This window comes from Elephantulus edwardii, unplaced genomic scaffold (assembly GCF_000299155.1).
Source record: "Elephantulus edwardii isolate Elephantulus edwardi_28Jun2011 unplaced genomic scaffold, EleEdw1.0 scaffold00266, whole genome shotgun sequence".
NCBI lineage: Eukaryota > Metazoa > Chordata > Mammalia > Macroscelidea > Macroscelididae > Elephantulus > Elephantulus edwardii.
In genome coordinates this window covers 682,044-697,950 of record NW_006400016.1, presented here as the reverse complement: position 1 = coordinate 697,950, position 15,907 = coordinate 682,044, and the positions used below count along the sequence as shown (strand labels likewise).

The 15,907-nt window shown below is 46.3% G+C and overlaps 1 protein-coding gene across 1 annotated transcript; it reads right to left on the bottom strand.

Annotated features, from left to right (window-relative positions):
* Positions 1-7,078: 7,078 nt before the first annotated feature.
* Positions 7,079-15,310, bottom strand: NFKBID (nuclear factor of kappa light polypeptide gene enhancer in B-cells inhibitor, delta). The gene is made up of 14 exons (XM_006899712.1): positions 15,288-15,310; positions 14,414-14,704; positions 13,850-14,037; positions 12,587-12,687; positions 12,346-12,409; positions 11,335-11,555; positions 10,875-11,020; positions 10,675-10,780; positions 10,375-10,521; positions 10,215-10,266; positions 9,980-10,128; positions 8,210-8,326; positions 7,756-7,920; positions 7,079-7,279 (listed from the first exon to the last, which is right to left on the bottom strand). Exons 1-14 carry the CDS (start codon positions 15,308-15,310, stop codon positions 7,223-7,225), a joined length of 1,827 nt encoding a protein of 608 aa, XP_006899774.1. The 3' UTR covers positions 7,079-7,222.
* Positions 15,311-15,907: the final 597 nt, after the last annotated feature.

Below are 15,907 nucleotides of genomic sequence, written 5' to 3'. Positions count from 1 at the left end.
TCAGGTCTTTCTCAGTTTCAGCAAGCAGGTTTGTGTCATCTGCATAATGCTGATTGTTGATGAATCTTCCACCAATCCTGATGCCACACTTCTCCTAGAGCCCAGCCTCCCAGATAATCTTTTCAGCATACAGGTTGAAACGGTATGGAGATAGGACACATCCCTGACATACACCCTACCCAATTTTGAACCATTTAGTGTTTCCTTGCTCTGCTCCTGGTCCAAGCATAGGTTTTGCATTAGCATGATCTAGTGTTCTGGGATTCCCATTCTCTCAGAGTCAGCCACAGTTTGTTATGATCCACACAGTCAAATGCCTTTGCATAATCAATGAAACACAGATAGACATTCCTTTGGTATTACCTGCTTTCAGCCAAGATCCATCCAAGATTAGCTACAATATCCCTAGTACCACGACCCCTTCTCAACTCAGCCTGCACTTCTAGCCTTTCTGTTGATCCAGTCATTTTTGGATAATCTTCAGCAGAATCTTGCTTGGATGTGATATCACTGATATTGTTCGATAATTTCCACACTCTTTGGGTCACTTTTCTTTGGAATGGGGACAAATATAGATCTCTTCCAGTCAGTTGGCCAAGTGGTTGTCCTCCAGATTTCTTGGCACAGCTTGGTGAGCACGTCCAGGGCAGCATCTCTTAGTTGAAATATGTCAATTGGTATACCATCCATTCCTGGGGCCTTATTTTTTGCCATTTCCTTCAAAGCAGCTTGAACTTCTTCCTTCATCACCATAGGCTCTTGCTTATCTGTTATTTAATGACATTCTTTTGTGTCTGCCAATTCCTTTTGGTACAATGACTCTGTATATTCTTTCCATCTTCTTTTAATACTTCCTGGATCATTTAATATTCTGCCCAAATCATCCTTAAGCAAAGCAACTGAAGGTTTGAATTTGCTCTTAAGGTCCTTGAGCTTAAGAAATGCTGAGCGAGTTCAGCCCTTTTGATTTTCTGGCTTCAGCTCTTTGCACATTTCATTGCAATATTTTACTTTGTCATCCACACTGCCTTTTGAAATCTTCTGTTCAGCTCTTTAATATCTTGACTTCTTCCCTCTGCTTTGGCTTCACGGTACTCTAGTGCAATATTCAGAGTATCTTCTGGCAAACATTTTTTTCTTTTTCTCTCCTGTTTTTGTAATGACCTTTTCCACTCTTCCTGGATTATACTCTTGATATTCTCCTATAACTCACCTGGTCTTCGCTCATTGGTGTTCAAGGCCTCAAACCTGTTCCTGAGATGGTTCTGAAATTCTGATGGGATAGACTCAAAGCCATATTTTGGTTCCTGTGGATTTAATTCTCCTCCGCTTCAGCTTGAATTTGGATATGAGTAGTTGGTCGTCTGTTCCACAATCAGCACCTGGCCTAGTTTTCACAGCTGCTTTTCTAGCAGTTTTTTCCACAGATATAATCAATCTGATTCCTATGCATACCATCAGGTGAAATCCAAGTGTATAACCTTGTGTTTATGTTTCTTATAAAATTTATTTGCAATAAATAACTCATTGATTGTGCAAAATTCAATCGTCCTATCTCCAGCTTCATTTCTGTCACCGAGTTCATGTTTTCCAACTAATGATCCTTCTTCTCAGTTCCCAACTTGCATTCCAGTCACCCATTATTATTAATGCATCTTGATTGCATGTTCGATCCATCTCTGACTGTAAAAGTTGGTAGAAATCTATTTCCTCTCCTTTGGCTCTGGTTGTTGGTGCATATATCTGAATGATAGTGGTATTCATTGGACTTCCTTGTATGCGTATGGATATTATCATATCACTCACGATATTGTATTTCAAGATGGATCTAGAAATTACTTTTTTAGCTATGAAAGAAACCCATTTTTCTTCACCTTCTTATCTCCAGAGTAATAGATCATATGATTGTCTGACTCAAAATGCCCCATCTCATCTCACTAATACCCAGTATGCCAATATTTATGCATTCCATTTCTTCCTTAACAGTATCTAATTTTCCTACATCCATGGTTCTCACATTTCATGTTCCAATCACTAGTGTCTGCTTACAACTGTTCCTCTTCCTTTGTTTTTCCATACTTGAAAGCTCCACCTCCGTTGCCCTTTCTGTTATCTACACGTGTTCTGTTGTACATAGGGTTTTCAGAGGTTTGCTGTTTCGGAAGTGGATGGCCAATCCTTCTTCCTAGTTTGTCCAGTCATATTTTGGACATGTTAGGAGAGGCTATTCCTTAGAAAAGGACGTCATACTTGCAAAGGTGGAGGGTCAGAAAAGGTGAGGAAGACCCTCAATGAGGTGGATTGATAGTTTCTGTGGTAATGAACTTAAATGTGTTGAGAATGATAGCGAGTCTCCTAAACAGAGTTCTAGTGGCCTAGTGGTAAGGAGCTACATTGCCAACCCAAAGGTACATGGTTTGAATCCAACTTCTTCAAGAGAGAAAGATGAGCAATCTCCTCCCATTTGATTTACTGCTTCTCAAAATCTGCTAGAAGATCAGCTATGCTACTCAATGGCACATAACAACAGCCTCCTAACCTATTAGAGAATAATGTTTTTTATTTTCATTTTTTTAATAATTGTGCTATCTCTGTTAGAGCAGAACTAGATAACTAAAACAGTTTCCACTATCCTTCTTACTCAACTTATTGCCATGGAGTCACAGCTAGCCCTCCATTAGGCTTCCAAGGCCATAGATGACGCGGGAAATTGCCCGTCTTTCTCCGTGAAGCCCAGGGTGGATTAAAACTGCCAGAGAGGTGTGACCTTTGAGTTAGTAATCGAACTCCTTATGGCATACACCACACAGATGTGCTTTAAAAACAGGTAAATTTTTTCATTTTGTGCCCTTGAATGGGAGAAATATATTGTTTTCTCTGCCACAGAAAGTTTTGGCAACTTTCTTGATTGAGTAATGTACAAGGATGCAATACAATGTTTCCAATTCACATCACAGTACATAGAATTCAAGGAGTTTTGAGAGGTTTCACAGTACACTCTTTAAACTCTATGTAGTTGATTGTACTAGAAACAATGTACTGTGTCCTAGATGTACTTTGGAAACATGTAGATTCCTTCCCCAAGTTCTATACTTGGATGGAAGAAATTGTAGTTTTCTTATTCACAGAATATAATGGAAAATGCCTTCTCCTTATGTTAGATGGCATGCTCTAAAAATATTCAAAAGTCTTTTGACTTTATGTATTTGATGAGAGAAATAGCAGTTTTCCAATAACAAAATGTACGGGTGTTACACAATGTACTTGTACCGTGTACACTGAGAACCACAGCATTCTCGATTTAATATCCCTGAATGGGAGAAACTGTATATTGTTTCTCCATTAACACAAGGTATTGGGAACATTTCCATCACATACAGCACATTTTTAAAACAGTGGAAAACCAAAACCAAACCCCCACAAATTGTGAATTCATATATTTGAATGATAGAAGCTCCAATGTTTTGATATTTGCACAGTAGACTGGGGTGGAGGAAGGTGAGCCCTAACCATAATCCTACTAACCCTAATGCTGGAACAAGCCTCAGATACCCGTCACAACCTTTAACATTAAAACTTACCCTAACACCTAACCCTTAACTAAGCAGAGAAGATTGATGCAAATAAAAAATGCAATAATACATTAATCCAAAGGACTAATGGAGCCACAGCCTCCACAATCCTGAGACCAGAAGAACTAGATGGTGCCCCACTGCTGGCTACTTCAGAAGGAAATCCTGGACAGGAGGCGGGGGAGGGGGAGGGGGGGAATATAGAACAAAGCTCAAAATTCTAAAAAAGACCAGAGAATTAGAACAAACAATTTGAGCGGCTGGACTATATGAAGAATATGGCATCAGGTAAGATTGGAGGAAGATTCATCAACAGCCCACATCATGCAGCTGACATAACCTTGCTTGCACAAAGTGAAGATCAATTGAAGCATTTGCTATAGAAGATCAGAGACTGCAGTCTTCAATATGGATTATGTCTTAACAGAAAAAAAAATAAACTCTTCACCACTAGATCAATAGGCAGCATTATGATAGAGAAAAGACTAACACTGTCAATGATTTCATTTTGGATTCATAATCAACACATATTATAACAGCATAAAGAAATCTAAAGACATGTTGCACTGGGAAAACCTGTAGAGGTCAAAGACGCTCATAAAGTGCTAAAGAGCACTAGGAAAATCCTGTCAGGGATCTCTCCAGAGTATTGAAAAGCAACAGTGCCAGTCTAGAGACTAAGGTGTGAGACTAAGTCTGTGATACAGGTCACAGACTTTGCAATTATTTGCCATGCATCAGAGCTGGACAATGACTAAGGATAACAGAAGAAGAAATGATGCCCTTGAATTGTGGTGCTGAAGATGAGTCTTGAACATACCATGGACCGCCAAGAAAATACATAGGTCTGTCTTGGAGAGGGTGAAACCAAATTTCTTCTTGGAGGTTAAGATTTTGATGCTTCATCTCACATACTTTGGGCATATGGCCAGGAAAGACTGGCCCTTGGAGAAGGACATCATGCTAGGAAGGGTGGAGGGACAACACAGGAGAGAAAGACCCCCAGATGAGATGGATCGATACAGTAACTGTGACAATGAGGGTAGGTGGATCGGAGTCAGTGAGATTGGCTCAGGACAGGGCAGGCTTCAGAGCTGTTGTACATAGTGTTGCTATGAGGTGCAGGCCACTCGACAGCACATTACAACAACTAACAGGGATGTCAGTTTAAAGACCAAGATGTGCCTGATCTAAGCCATGGTTTTTTCAATGGTGTTTTGAGAAGAGTACTGAATATCTCACGGATTGTCAAAAGAATAAAGGAGTCTATCTTGGAGGAAGTACAACCAGGGTTCTTCTTAGATGCAAGGATGATGAAACTTTGTCTCATATACTTTAGGCATGCTGGAAAAAGAAGCATGATAGGAAAGGTAGAGGGTCAGTGAAGGAGAAAAAGGCCTCAACAAGATGGATTAATCCAGTGAGTGCAACAAGTTCCAGCACATCAGAGCTTGTCAAGGCTGAAATGGAACTCTACCTAGTGACTCAACTCCCAGCCAAGCAATAGACATGCTTCTAAAGTGAGCAATAAACCAGGGAGGTATGCACTCCTTAGAACAATCAACAATAGGAGAACAAATTTGCCAAGTGATAAAACGGAGAAGGTAGGAAGGGAAGAAAAAGTGCTGTTACATTGTGGGTATTGCAAGGAATGTCCTGAAACAAAATCCATATGAATTGTGGAGTGGAAAACTCATTTTCTCTATAAACTCACAATAAGAGAAAAATAAAAAAGGAAACTCTTGTTAGAATCAATGAGACGCAGCACATACTTCGTCCCCATGTGGGTTATGTGAGCTGTTGCATACTGCTGGCAGAGCAGCAGACGGCGGAGCCTCACATCCCTGGTCCCTGTTCATCCTTTATTTCCCAACTTCCAGTATCATGCTTTTGTGAGATGCCCCTGACACCAGCTTCTTAGCCTGGCTAATGGGCTTTCAGTAAGGTTGATGCAAGCAGGCACTTGCTCTTGGGAGTCCTTGAGCCCCATGCAGACATCTAGCTACCCTCCTGAAGAGAGTAGAGATGTTCAGCCAGCTCATAGTAAGTAGTTCCACCCATCTCAGCTGAGACTCAAAACACAAATTCGCTGCTGTCAAGTTGGAATGAACTCATTGTTGCCCTTCCAGCAGATTTTCAGAGGTTATAAATTGCATAGGAGGAGACTGTCCATTATGCTCCCTAAGAGCAGCTTGTAGATTTGAACCAAGTACATTTGGGTTGGTAGCACAACTCCTTACCTACTAGACCACCAGAGCTGGACATATGACCTTATCTTAGATTTCCAATCAAATCAGGCTCCCAGGTGCCTGCAGTTGTCTGAGTGAGCCACTGATGCAAGCCAGTGAGCCCAGTTTAGATCAGATTTCCAGGCAATTTAGTGTTGGCTGTTGTAAAACCCTCAATCTGGGGGCAGAAACACACACACAGACTTCCTGCAGAGTGCTTGCACTCCCATGGTTTGCTGTCCATCAGAGGAACTGAACAGTGGGGGCCTCTGACAGGTCAGTGGGGTTTCTGGGGTTAGTCCTTTGATTAGATTAGGAATGGAGTGGGGAAGGGAGGTGAGCACTGTGGGAGCCCTTTGGCCTCATTTGAGTTTCTCTAGAAATGGATGCTGAAGAAAGGACCTGAGAGCAGGGGAAACATGAAAAGGGAAAGCAGCCCATAAATGGCACATTATCAAGGCACAATCCCTGTGGGCAACTGGAGCCAGCACAGAGCACACACTTCCAGCTCATCCACCACTCACCACCACTGGTTAAGGGCAGCTGGAGTGCGAAGCAGGCACAAACTCCTGGGCACTTGCAGCTTACCACACTCATCTCCCAGGCAGAGCTGATCCAAGTGATCCAAGAATAACTGTGGGCAAAGGATTCAGGTCCTTGGACAGGACACAGACCATAATGCATTGAAAAGGTCAGGTTGAAGGGATATGAAAGTAGAATCCAGCATCTGCTACATATAACCCCTTAGGCATGCATCACGGCCACTACCCCATGCCAACACCCCCATAGAGTAGACGATGGTCTCTCTGGTCTAAATAGAGTTTAATGGAGTTTCAAAGACCTTCAGATTAGAGGGACTCATTGGGAACGCTGAGGTCTGGTACAGAGGCCTAGCCGAGTTCTGAATCAGAAAGCAATGGGACCTTGGGGACTCTAATCACAAAGGGTCATTCTCATGCCTCAGGGTTTAGGACCTTAAGGGTAAGAGTCCTAAGAGTGTTGGGGCCATCATAGGAAACCAAAAGGGGTAGTATTAGGAGCTGTGTGGTGGGATCCCAAGTACCACATGTGCGGATTTCATTCCAGCTTGCAGGTGTGAAACAAGCTGAGTCAGGGAGGAGACCCTGCCAGATCCCAGCAGGGGAAGGGTTAGGGGTCTGAGGTGTTTCACAGAAACAAACAAAGGGCCTCGATTTCACAGAAATCATTAAAGGGGCTCCTTGCGAGTGAAGAATGGGGTGTCACACTACCCCAAATATTGGGGACTGCTCACTCCCAGCAGCCATTCTGGGGTTTTAATGTAAGACCCTGGATGGCTGGACATTCCACAAATGTTATCATGGACCTGCAATATAGGCATACGCTGGCTGTCCCACGGGACGGAGGGGACTGGAAAAATCAGTCCAAGTCTGGGTTCGAGTCCTAAGAGGACAAGGCTGGGGGCGGCGCCACACGGCTCCTCTTCAACAGCTGCCGGAGCTGGGGACAAAGCAAGAAGGTAAGTCTGAGAGTAGGAAAGGGTTGGTGGGTGGGGAGGGGCCAGTGGGTGAGCTCAGTAGGGTTTGAAGGCCAGAGGTCTACAGTCAAGATCTGGAGCCGAGACAGAGAAGGTGTGTGTTCGTGCATTGAATGGGAGCAGGTCAAGGGTCAGAATTAGGGATGTGGGGCTCTCACACTGGGGTTAACACTGCAGGGAGGTCTGGGGATGAAAGCAAGGCATCAGGGATCACATTTGCAGATCTCTGGTCACACCTTGAAGTAATGATTCAGGGTCTTGGTGGAGGTCAGGAGTCATTGTAAGGTCAGATATCAAATGTGAATTCAGGACCCAGTGAAGGTCAAGGTCGTTTTCTGAGATTGAAGTTAACTTGTGAATGAGTAGTGTCAAGGGTCACCCTGTGGGGGGCCTGTGACCAACCCTCTGGGTCAGGGCGGGCTCCCTGCTCAGTGCTCACCCCCTCCAGGCCCGGGCCTGGCCGCAGTAGGTGAACAGGCTGCTCATTCTCCAGGTTGCGCAATGTTGGGTCTGCTCCAGCCGCTAGCAGACGCCGCACAATGACCTCCTGGGAAGGCCCGGGGGGCAGGGCCGCTGCCATGTGGAGGGCTGTGTTCCCATGGGCCTGGACAGTGAAAGACAAGGACTCGGATATGGCTGCGCTGGACTCACAATATCACACACTTTATATGGGGACTGTCACAGCCACGACTCACACTTCCTTTGCATTCACATTCACTCTGCTTCTGGATCTCCACTCTTCACAGACTGTATGTCACCCTCCACACAGCCCGGTCACTGTCCTATGTATCTCTCCTCAAGTTCTGTCCGCATCCCATGTATTTCCGTTCCGTGTCCCCTGGTCCTCTCTGCTGTATCTCACAGAAACTGCCCAGCCTATCCCAGACCCGTACCTTCATGTTGACAAAGGCCCGCAGGTTCCCCCGGGGAAACTCCAGCAGCAGCTGAACCAAGGTGGGGTTGGCAGCCTGTACCGCCAAGTGCAGAACTGTCTTGTTGCTTTTGATCTCCTGGCAAGAACGACAGCAGAGGTCAGCCCCTGCTCACACTAGGGTTCCCTCCTACGGCATCCAGGACCATCAGAGGCCATGGTCCTCCACTGCCAGCACCCCCACCCACGGTACTTTACACAGCATGTCTGTGGTGTCCTGTATAAAAGCAGTGCCACCTAAAGGGTGTCATTTACACAATCGGGATCACAGAACAGTGTGTTAAGAGAATTTTACACCAAGTGTCTTATCATTTCACGTCCCCAAAGGAACCTGCTGGTCTAGCAAGTATGTTGCCCAACCTACACCTTATTACAATAAAGTGAACTCTCATTCCATGTGGAACATATTGTAGCTACAAGAACAACAGTTGAACAGTGTTAATCAATAGGTTAAATAAGCCTCTATCATCCATAAAGTTTACCTTGTCCCTTCAAGTTTTAGAGCAAGCAAAGATACTTTCTCCAACAAAATATTATTTTGTGCCTTTAGAGTTTGGAATGACAATGAAAACTTTAAAACGCCATCCCCTTTTGTCTGTCTAGACAGGGCAAAACAAATCAATTTGCTCACCAAAATGAATTATAAAGAGGCAAAGAAGAAATTGAGAGGGAATCTCTAGATTAAGAATGACTTTAAAAGACACATCATTGCAACAGATGACTTACATTTGCCATCTAAAATTTTTTCTTACACAAAAAAAGAAATCCATCATACTTTAGAGCCTAGCATTAGATACTATGAAATTATTATTAATTTAAAATGGCAGAATTAATAGTGCTGAAATTAAGAATGTTCTTCTATTTAAAAAATACCAACATTAATGGAGAAGGTTCTATACTGGATGAGCCTGTGTGGAACCTATTAGGCTGCTGGGAAAGGTCAGCAGTTTGAATCCCCCAGCTGCTCCGTGGGAGAAAGGACAGTCTGTTGGTTGCCTTCAAGTCGAGCATGACTCATAGCGACCCTATGAACAAAAAGGCCTGAAGTCCCTCTACAGCTATGGACACTTATCAAAGTTCATAGAGTTTCCAGGGGCATGTTGTTTAGGAAGTGGATGCCACTTCTGATTTAGAGCCCTTGAAACTCACTGCAGAATGGCTGTGAATGGAACCAACCTAACAGCAGTGGGGTTTTGGGTTGGGATTTACTTAAATATATTGCTGTTGTGTGCTGTCAACTCATTGCTACAGAAGTGGGCCCGACTCCTAGCTGTCCCTCCAAGGGTTTCCTAGACCGTTAATCCTGTGGAAGAAGATTGTTCATCTTTTTTCCTGCCGAGCAGCCGGTGGATTTAAACCACCAGAGAAGTATGGCCTGTGGGTCAGCAGTACTCATCTCTATAGACTGTGCTACTGGGATGCCTCCTAATATATCAAGTTAGTGTCTAATAAAGAGAAACAATACTTATATCATTTTATATTGATAAATATAAGATATTGATATTATTTTATATTGATGTATCAAGTAAGTGCTTGATAAATATAAGCTAAGATCAATAACGTTATTCACAGCTGACAACTGGAGCACAGGGAAATGAAGTAATGTACTTGAGGCCACAAAGCTGGGAAGAGATAAGGTTAGCATTTGTTTCGAGGCCTGGGAATACATGCTACCTGACCCCAACGGTTCCTGTCTTCTTCTTAGAGCTCAGCTGACCACAATTTAGCTCACCTGGCTGGCATGATCTGCACCCATTTGCAGCAACAACTGGACACAGGTCAGTCGATCTCGGGCCTGAGTACTCAGCACCCGGGGGCACAGGTCTGGTGGGCACATGGCCACATTGAGGGACAGGATGGCTGTGTGGAGTGGGGTGAGGCCTGCAAAACAGAAACAGTAAGATTCTGCTTCTGGAGAACCATCCCATCCTTCCTCGCCTGTCTAATAACCTACTACCTAAACTTACCCTCAAAGTCTCTGGCCTCTAGGTTAACTGGGACCCCTGAGTTAAACACAGCCTGGGAGAGGGAGAATGAAGAGAGATGGATTAGCTCTCCCGGGTACTAGACCTGAAAATCATGGGCAACCAGTCCATTGCACACATCCCACCTGCCAGCCAATCATACCGAGAGGACTCCTGGAAGCCCATAGGTAGCAGCAACATGCAAGACAGAACGTCCCTGATGGTCAGTGGCATTAGGCTCTGCACCCAGGTTCAGCAGATCCGCCACAATCAGAGGCTGGTTGGCAGCAGCAGCCACCAGAAGAGGTGTCTGGAGGCAGAGAAGAGGTTGCTCTGATCTCCATCTCCCACCTTCCTCCCTCAGACCCTACGCTCCCAGTGCCCTCTCCTCCAGGATCCAGTAGTCCAGGTTCCCAGCACTCTCTTCCTCTGAACCTAGGAGGTCCCAGGCCTTGGCCTTCACCTTGCCCTTATGTTCACGGATGTCCAAATGTCTGCAGGCCTGGAGCACTTCAGCTGCTGCATATGCTGCCCAGCGGAGGCCCCGAGCCGCAAGCAGGTGCAGGAGCCTGAGGATGTGTTGGAGGCAGCAATGAGCAGAGCTCCCCTGCCACAGCCCCCAGCCCAGGCAGGAGCCTGTATACCCTCTCCTCTCATACTTACGTGTCTCCCTCCTCATCCTGAGCTAGCAGCTGTTGTGGCCCCAAGGCCAGCATGTGAGCACGGGCTGTGTCCAGCGAGGGTCCCTGGACTATAGGTGGTAACTGCGGCGGCCCTGGGAGGACTTCAGACACTCTCCAGGATTCAGCCTGTGGAGGGGAAGTTTCTGCATAGAGTCGAGTATCCAGAGGGTCCTGGGGGCAGAAGGAGGGGTCTTGTTAGTTGAGATGTCCTCCTTTCCCAATTGCCACTTTCCTACACACATCAAAAATCCAGTGTCCAGGCAGGAGGATACCTAGTGGAGTGTACCATCTTTGCCAAGTGACCTTGGACCTTTGGACCTCAGTTTTTCTCATCTGAGGAATGGGATTATAACCCAGTCCTGAACAGCTCAGAATGCTGCTTGAGAGTATTTATACATTTTATGGACTCTTTAGTATCCTGTCAACACTCCATATCTTACCTCCATCCCCTGCATCCCCTGGGGAAATGTACACAGCTGTCCTGTGTCCAAGGGCGAGTAGAAGTTGGAAATCGGAAAACTTTCAGCAGCAGAAGCCGGGTAGGGGCCGTCTGCATAGGCAGCATGTGTGTTGGGGTCCCAGTCAGGAAGGCCTGTGGCAGGGACCAGACCACCAAGACCAGAATTCACTGTGTCCTGGTGCACTAGGAAGTGACTATGGCCTGCAGGTGAGAGGAAGGACAGGGGAAGGCAATTAGTAGGGCTGGACAAACCAAGGGCCAGAGCTATGAGGCCCGTATGAGGATAATGCCAGATCAAGGGTCTTAGGTAATGGAAAGTCAGACTTTGGGAGCTCTGGGGCGTTAGTTGTACAGAGTTGAACTGTCAACCCAAAGGCAGGCCGTTTGAATCCACAAGCTGCTCAATGAGAGAGATGGGTAATCTCTCAACCTGCTAGAGAGCCAGCTATAAACTGGTTCTAACTCAACTACACCTAACAGTAACAGAAAGCCGGACAGTTTTGGAAAAGGAATTTACCTTCTTAGTTCCCTAGAGAGAAAGCTTTGGTGGCTTAGTGGTAAGGAGCTGTGCTGTCAATCCAAAGGCATGGGGTTTGAATCTACTAGCTGCTTCACAGGAGAGAGATGGGAAATCTCTCTGATTTACTGCCTCTGAAAAACCCGCTGGAGGGTCAGCTAGGAGACAGTTTAGACTCAACCACATATAACGACATAACAAATACCCAAATCAAGGGCTTGGTGCCTTCCAAGATGCTGAGATCTAGTATATCAAGGACAGCAAGGGGCTGGGGTATGGACTCTGGGGCCATGGAGGAACTAAGGACACATTGCTGAACTCCAATGTATCTGGAGAATCAAGCTGCTGGATCCCACTAAAAACCGGGGCCTGAGTCATAGGTCTCCCAAATTCTACGAATTGGTATATGTTTGGATTCCTGTGGGGATCTGGGACTGAGATAGGTTAGAACCAAATTAAATTTTTCTGACTTACCAGTGTCACTATCACTGGCAGATGGGGTCAGGGGCTGCTGCACCAGCGCTCCCAGGAACTGCCCCTGTCCGAATTAATAAGCAAAAATAGGTGAATTCATTTGGCAGAATTATCACTGTCCACAGACAAGTCAGGATTACATCTCTCAACAGCCCTCAGGGCCCAGCAACCAAGTCCCTGCCTTGCCCCCACGTGGCCTCTGAGCCTCTGAGAATTGTCGTTTAGGGGGTGTCGTTCTCACCGATGCGCCACCAACATCAGGCTGCTGCTGGCGGCGTCTCTGCTCTTCCAGCAGCTTCTTCACCGTCTGTGATGGGCAGTGGCTGCGTTCGTTTCGGCTCACTGTGGAGAAGGGCGGATGTGTGTTATTTAAGGCCTTTAAAGTCACTCAAGTGCTCAGGGGGCAGTAAATCTGGGCGCCATCGCCGCCCTCCCGCGCGGAAAAACTGGCACATTTAAACAGCCTGAGAACGCCAAAGCCAACCGAAGACTCTGGGTGCGGTGCCCGCCTCCGCCGTTTCCTTCCCTTTGCTCCTCACTCTCCCTCCGACCCAACTTTCCACTAGCATCGTGGAAACGGAGAAAAGGGAGGGGAGGGCGCCCCTCGGTACTCCTCGTCATTTCCGTAAAAAAAATCCCACCTCTTAACTATCTCTCAGTTCCGAGACCTCGGGGCTCGCCTTGGCAAGCTCTCCCTGAAGAGTTAACATCCTGGTTCCCAACAGATCTTTTGTCCTAGAAGCTGAGCTTTCCCTGGAAAACCAGGCGTCCTAGTCTCCCTCTAGGGGTCCGGGTTCCCAGCCCCTTTCTCCTTCAGACCTCCCCATATCGTCCAGAAGCTCAGTATCTTCCTCTTTGTTGTTATGACTTTGCGATTCATAACGACCCTATGTACAACAGCTCTGAACTCTGCTCTATCCTGAGCCAAGCTCATTGTCTCTGACACACCTACACCACCACCCCCCTCAGTTACCCCAGTCACTGAATCAATTCATTTCATCGAGGGTCTTCCTCTCATGCACTGTCTGTCCCTCCACCAGCCCAAGCATGCCATCCCTCTCCAAGGATCGGCCCCTCCCTGCAACGTGTCCAAAGTATGTCAGACTTCAGAATCCTTGCCTCCAAGGAGCAGCCTGGTTTCACCCTCTCCAGGCCGAACCTGTTTGTTCTTCTCATGTTCTATTCAGCACTCTTCTCCAGGACCACGGCTCAAAGGCGTTAATTCTCAATCTATCATCCCTAGTCATTATGCAGCTTTCTCTTTCTCCATCTTCCTCTTTAGAACCCAGGAATTCCGGTCCTCAGCCCTCCCCTATTTAGGACCAAGGTCTGGTTTCCAAACCCTTCCATCGCTAAGGTCCACCTCTGCCTATCCAAGTCCATGCACTCAACATTCGACCCTCCCGAGCCGACGTTCCGGCGAAGGAAGGGTTAAACAGGGTAGGCGGGCTCGGGAACAGCAGGACGCAGACGCACTGACGTCACACCGCTCACGCAAAGGAACCTTCCGTCTGCGCGTTTCCCTTCAAGTCCCCAGGTGTCCGGGCTGGGGGTGGCGCGCGCAGCCAGGCGTGGCGCACACGGAATCCCCGCGTGTGGGGAATTCCTGCTCGGCCCTGGGGACCCTGGACTGTGACGACTCGGGAAGTCCCGGGGCGAGGTCGCCGGCGGTGTGGACCCCGCCGGCAGGCGCTTTCCCCCACAGAGATCAGCTACAGGTTTCAGGCTGCTTCTCCCACTAACTCCATAATCTAGTTCCTCGGTTAAAGACTAGAGTCTGATCTAACAGCCCCCTCCTGTCCAGGGCCCAGAATCGGGGCTCCCAGCACTTCCACCAACACCACTACGTCGACCTAGGATTACAGACCCTCATCACTCTCCCAAGAGAATCTCAGGACTTCTGCTGGAACTCCCCCGGAACCCAAGTACTCTGACCCTTTCAGGCTTCAAGCACTCTTACTCTTAGGACCCTGGACAAGCCAGTACTCTGGGGATCCAGCTCTGTACCGCAGATGCTAGCTTCAGATTTCCCCGCCTTCAGTCCTTTAAGGGGCACAGCGTGCCTCACCTTCCCTTCCATCGATTACCTCGGGGATTCCTTGACGTGGATTGCTGGGCCCCAGGGCCCCGGCCTCGGCGGTGCGCCAGCCTCGCTGTGAACCCGCGGAGCCGCCGCCGGGTCCCCGATCTGTAATCTGGGCCCCGCGAGTTTTTAAACTGGGATTCTGACCCCGCCCAGTCCTGGGCAGGGACCGCCCACAGACCTTTTTCTAGTCGCTCAGACTCTGAATGGGCGGGCCCAGCTGGAGGGGGTGCTACTTTAAGTTTAAAGGAGCTGGGGTTGCTAGAGCCTTCAGCCCTGGAGAAGGAAGGTACTGAGGCCTGGACTTCTAGGACTCTGTCAAAGTGGGTGCTGAAGGTCTTTCTCCTCCTTAAGTTTACCAATCATTGGTTTATCATACAATCATCATTCATATTATGATTATCAGGCAACTACTTACCATTCATAGACATTTGATTTATATCATTAATGACCAGTGAGTAATGCAATTAATTAAATTTATTAATTGCAATGTCTAATCAAACATTCTTCTAAATGGTCTGTCCATTTGCTATACAGAGGTAACTCGTGGTTGCTGTGATGATAAACACTGTGACACTGATGTGTCAAATTCCATAATAGTTACCCATGGTGGATAGTGTTTGGTGGAGCTCCCTGATTAAAACAAGCTTGCAGGAGTGGCATCCACTTCCTTCCAAAGTACCTTGTAAACTCTATGAACTTGGAGAAATTATGAAAGTTATACAAGTGTTCAAGTCTTTCGTTCATAGGGTCGCTATGAGTCGTCTACAACTCCACGGCACTTAACACAACACTTAACACAACAATCAACTAGTTATTATTTCCTTTCCCTTCACTCAGCTTATTTATTAATTTTTACCCCATCCCTCTTTCCATCTCCATTATCCCTTCCAGACTGATTCTACTGTGTGCAAATCTTTCCTTAGATTTTTTTAAAATTTTTTTTTATTTTTATTTTATTATTTTTGTGTGAGTGTACCGTCAAATCAGATCTGACTGGTACAGGAGGAGATTGTCCCTCCTTCCCCAGCAGAGCATCTGGTGGATTTGAACCGTGCTCCTCTGGGATGATTTTTTATAATAGTGGTTTTATACCATATTTTTTGGTAAGTGTCTTATGTCATTCAGCATAATTTGCTGTAGGTTTTTCCACTCTCTTTTTGCTGTATTCAGAAATTCTTGGTGGTTTTTCAGTGATGCATAATACTCCATTGTGTGAATGTTCCAGAGTATTTTAGCCATTTGTGCTTTGATGGACACTTGGGTTGTTTCAAACTGCTTTTGTAAATTATGCTGCAATAAACATGGGTGTGTGCATGTTAGTTTGTGTCACAGCACTTTATTCTTTCAGATATATGCCCAGTTGTGACTTTGCTAGAGCAAATTATATTTCTATGTCCAACTTTCTTTTTTTTTTTTTTAGACCACCAACATTGTTTTATTCAGGTACAATTACTTTCTCTTTTACAATAGGTATAC

Bases quoted from the DNA above. Each gene is read 5' to 3' on its own strand.
- NFKBID (XM_006899712.1), bottom strand. From the start codon at position 15,310: ATGGAGATGGAAAGAGGGATGGG. The intron at 11,556-12,345 runs GTAAGTCAGAAA...TCTCACCTGCAG, and splicing joins TGCCAGTGATAGTGACACTG to GCCATAGTCACTTCCTAGTG. The intron at 10,781-10,874 runs GTAAGTATGAGA...ACACATCCTCAG, and splicing joins CAGGATGAGGAGGGAGACAC to GCTCCTGCACCTGCTTGCGG.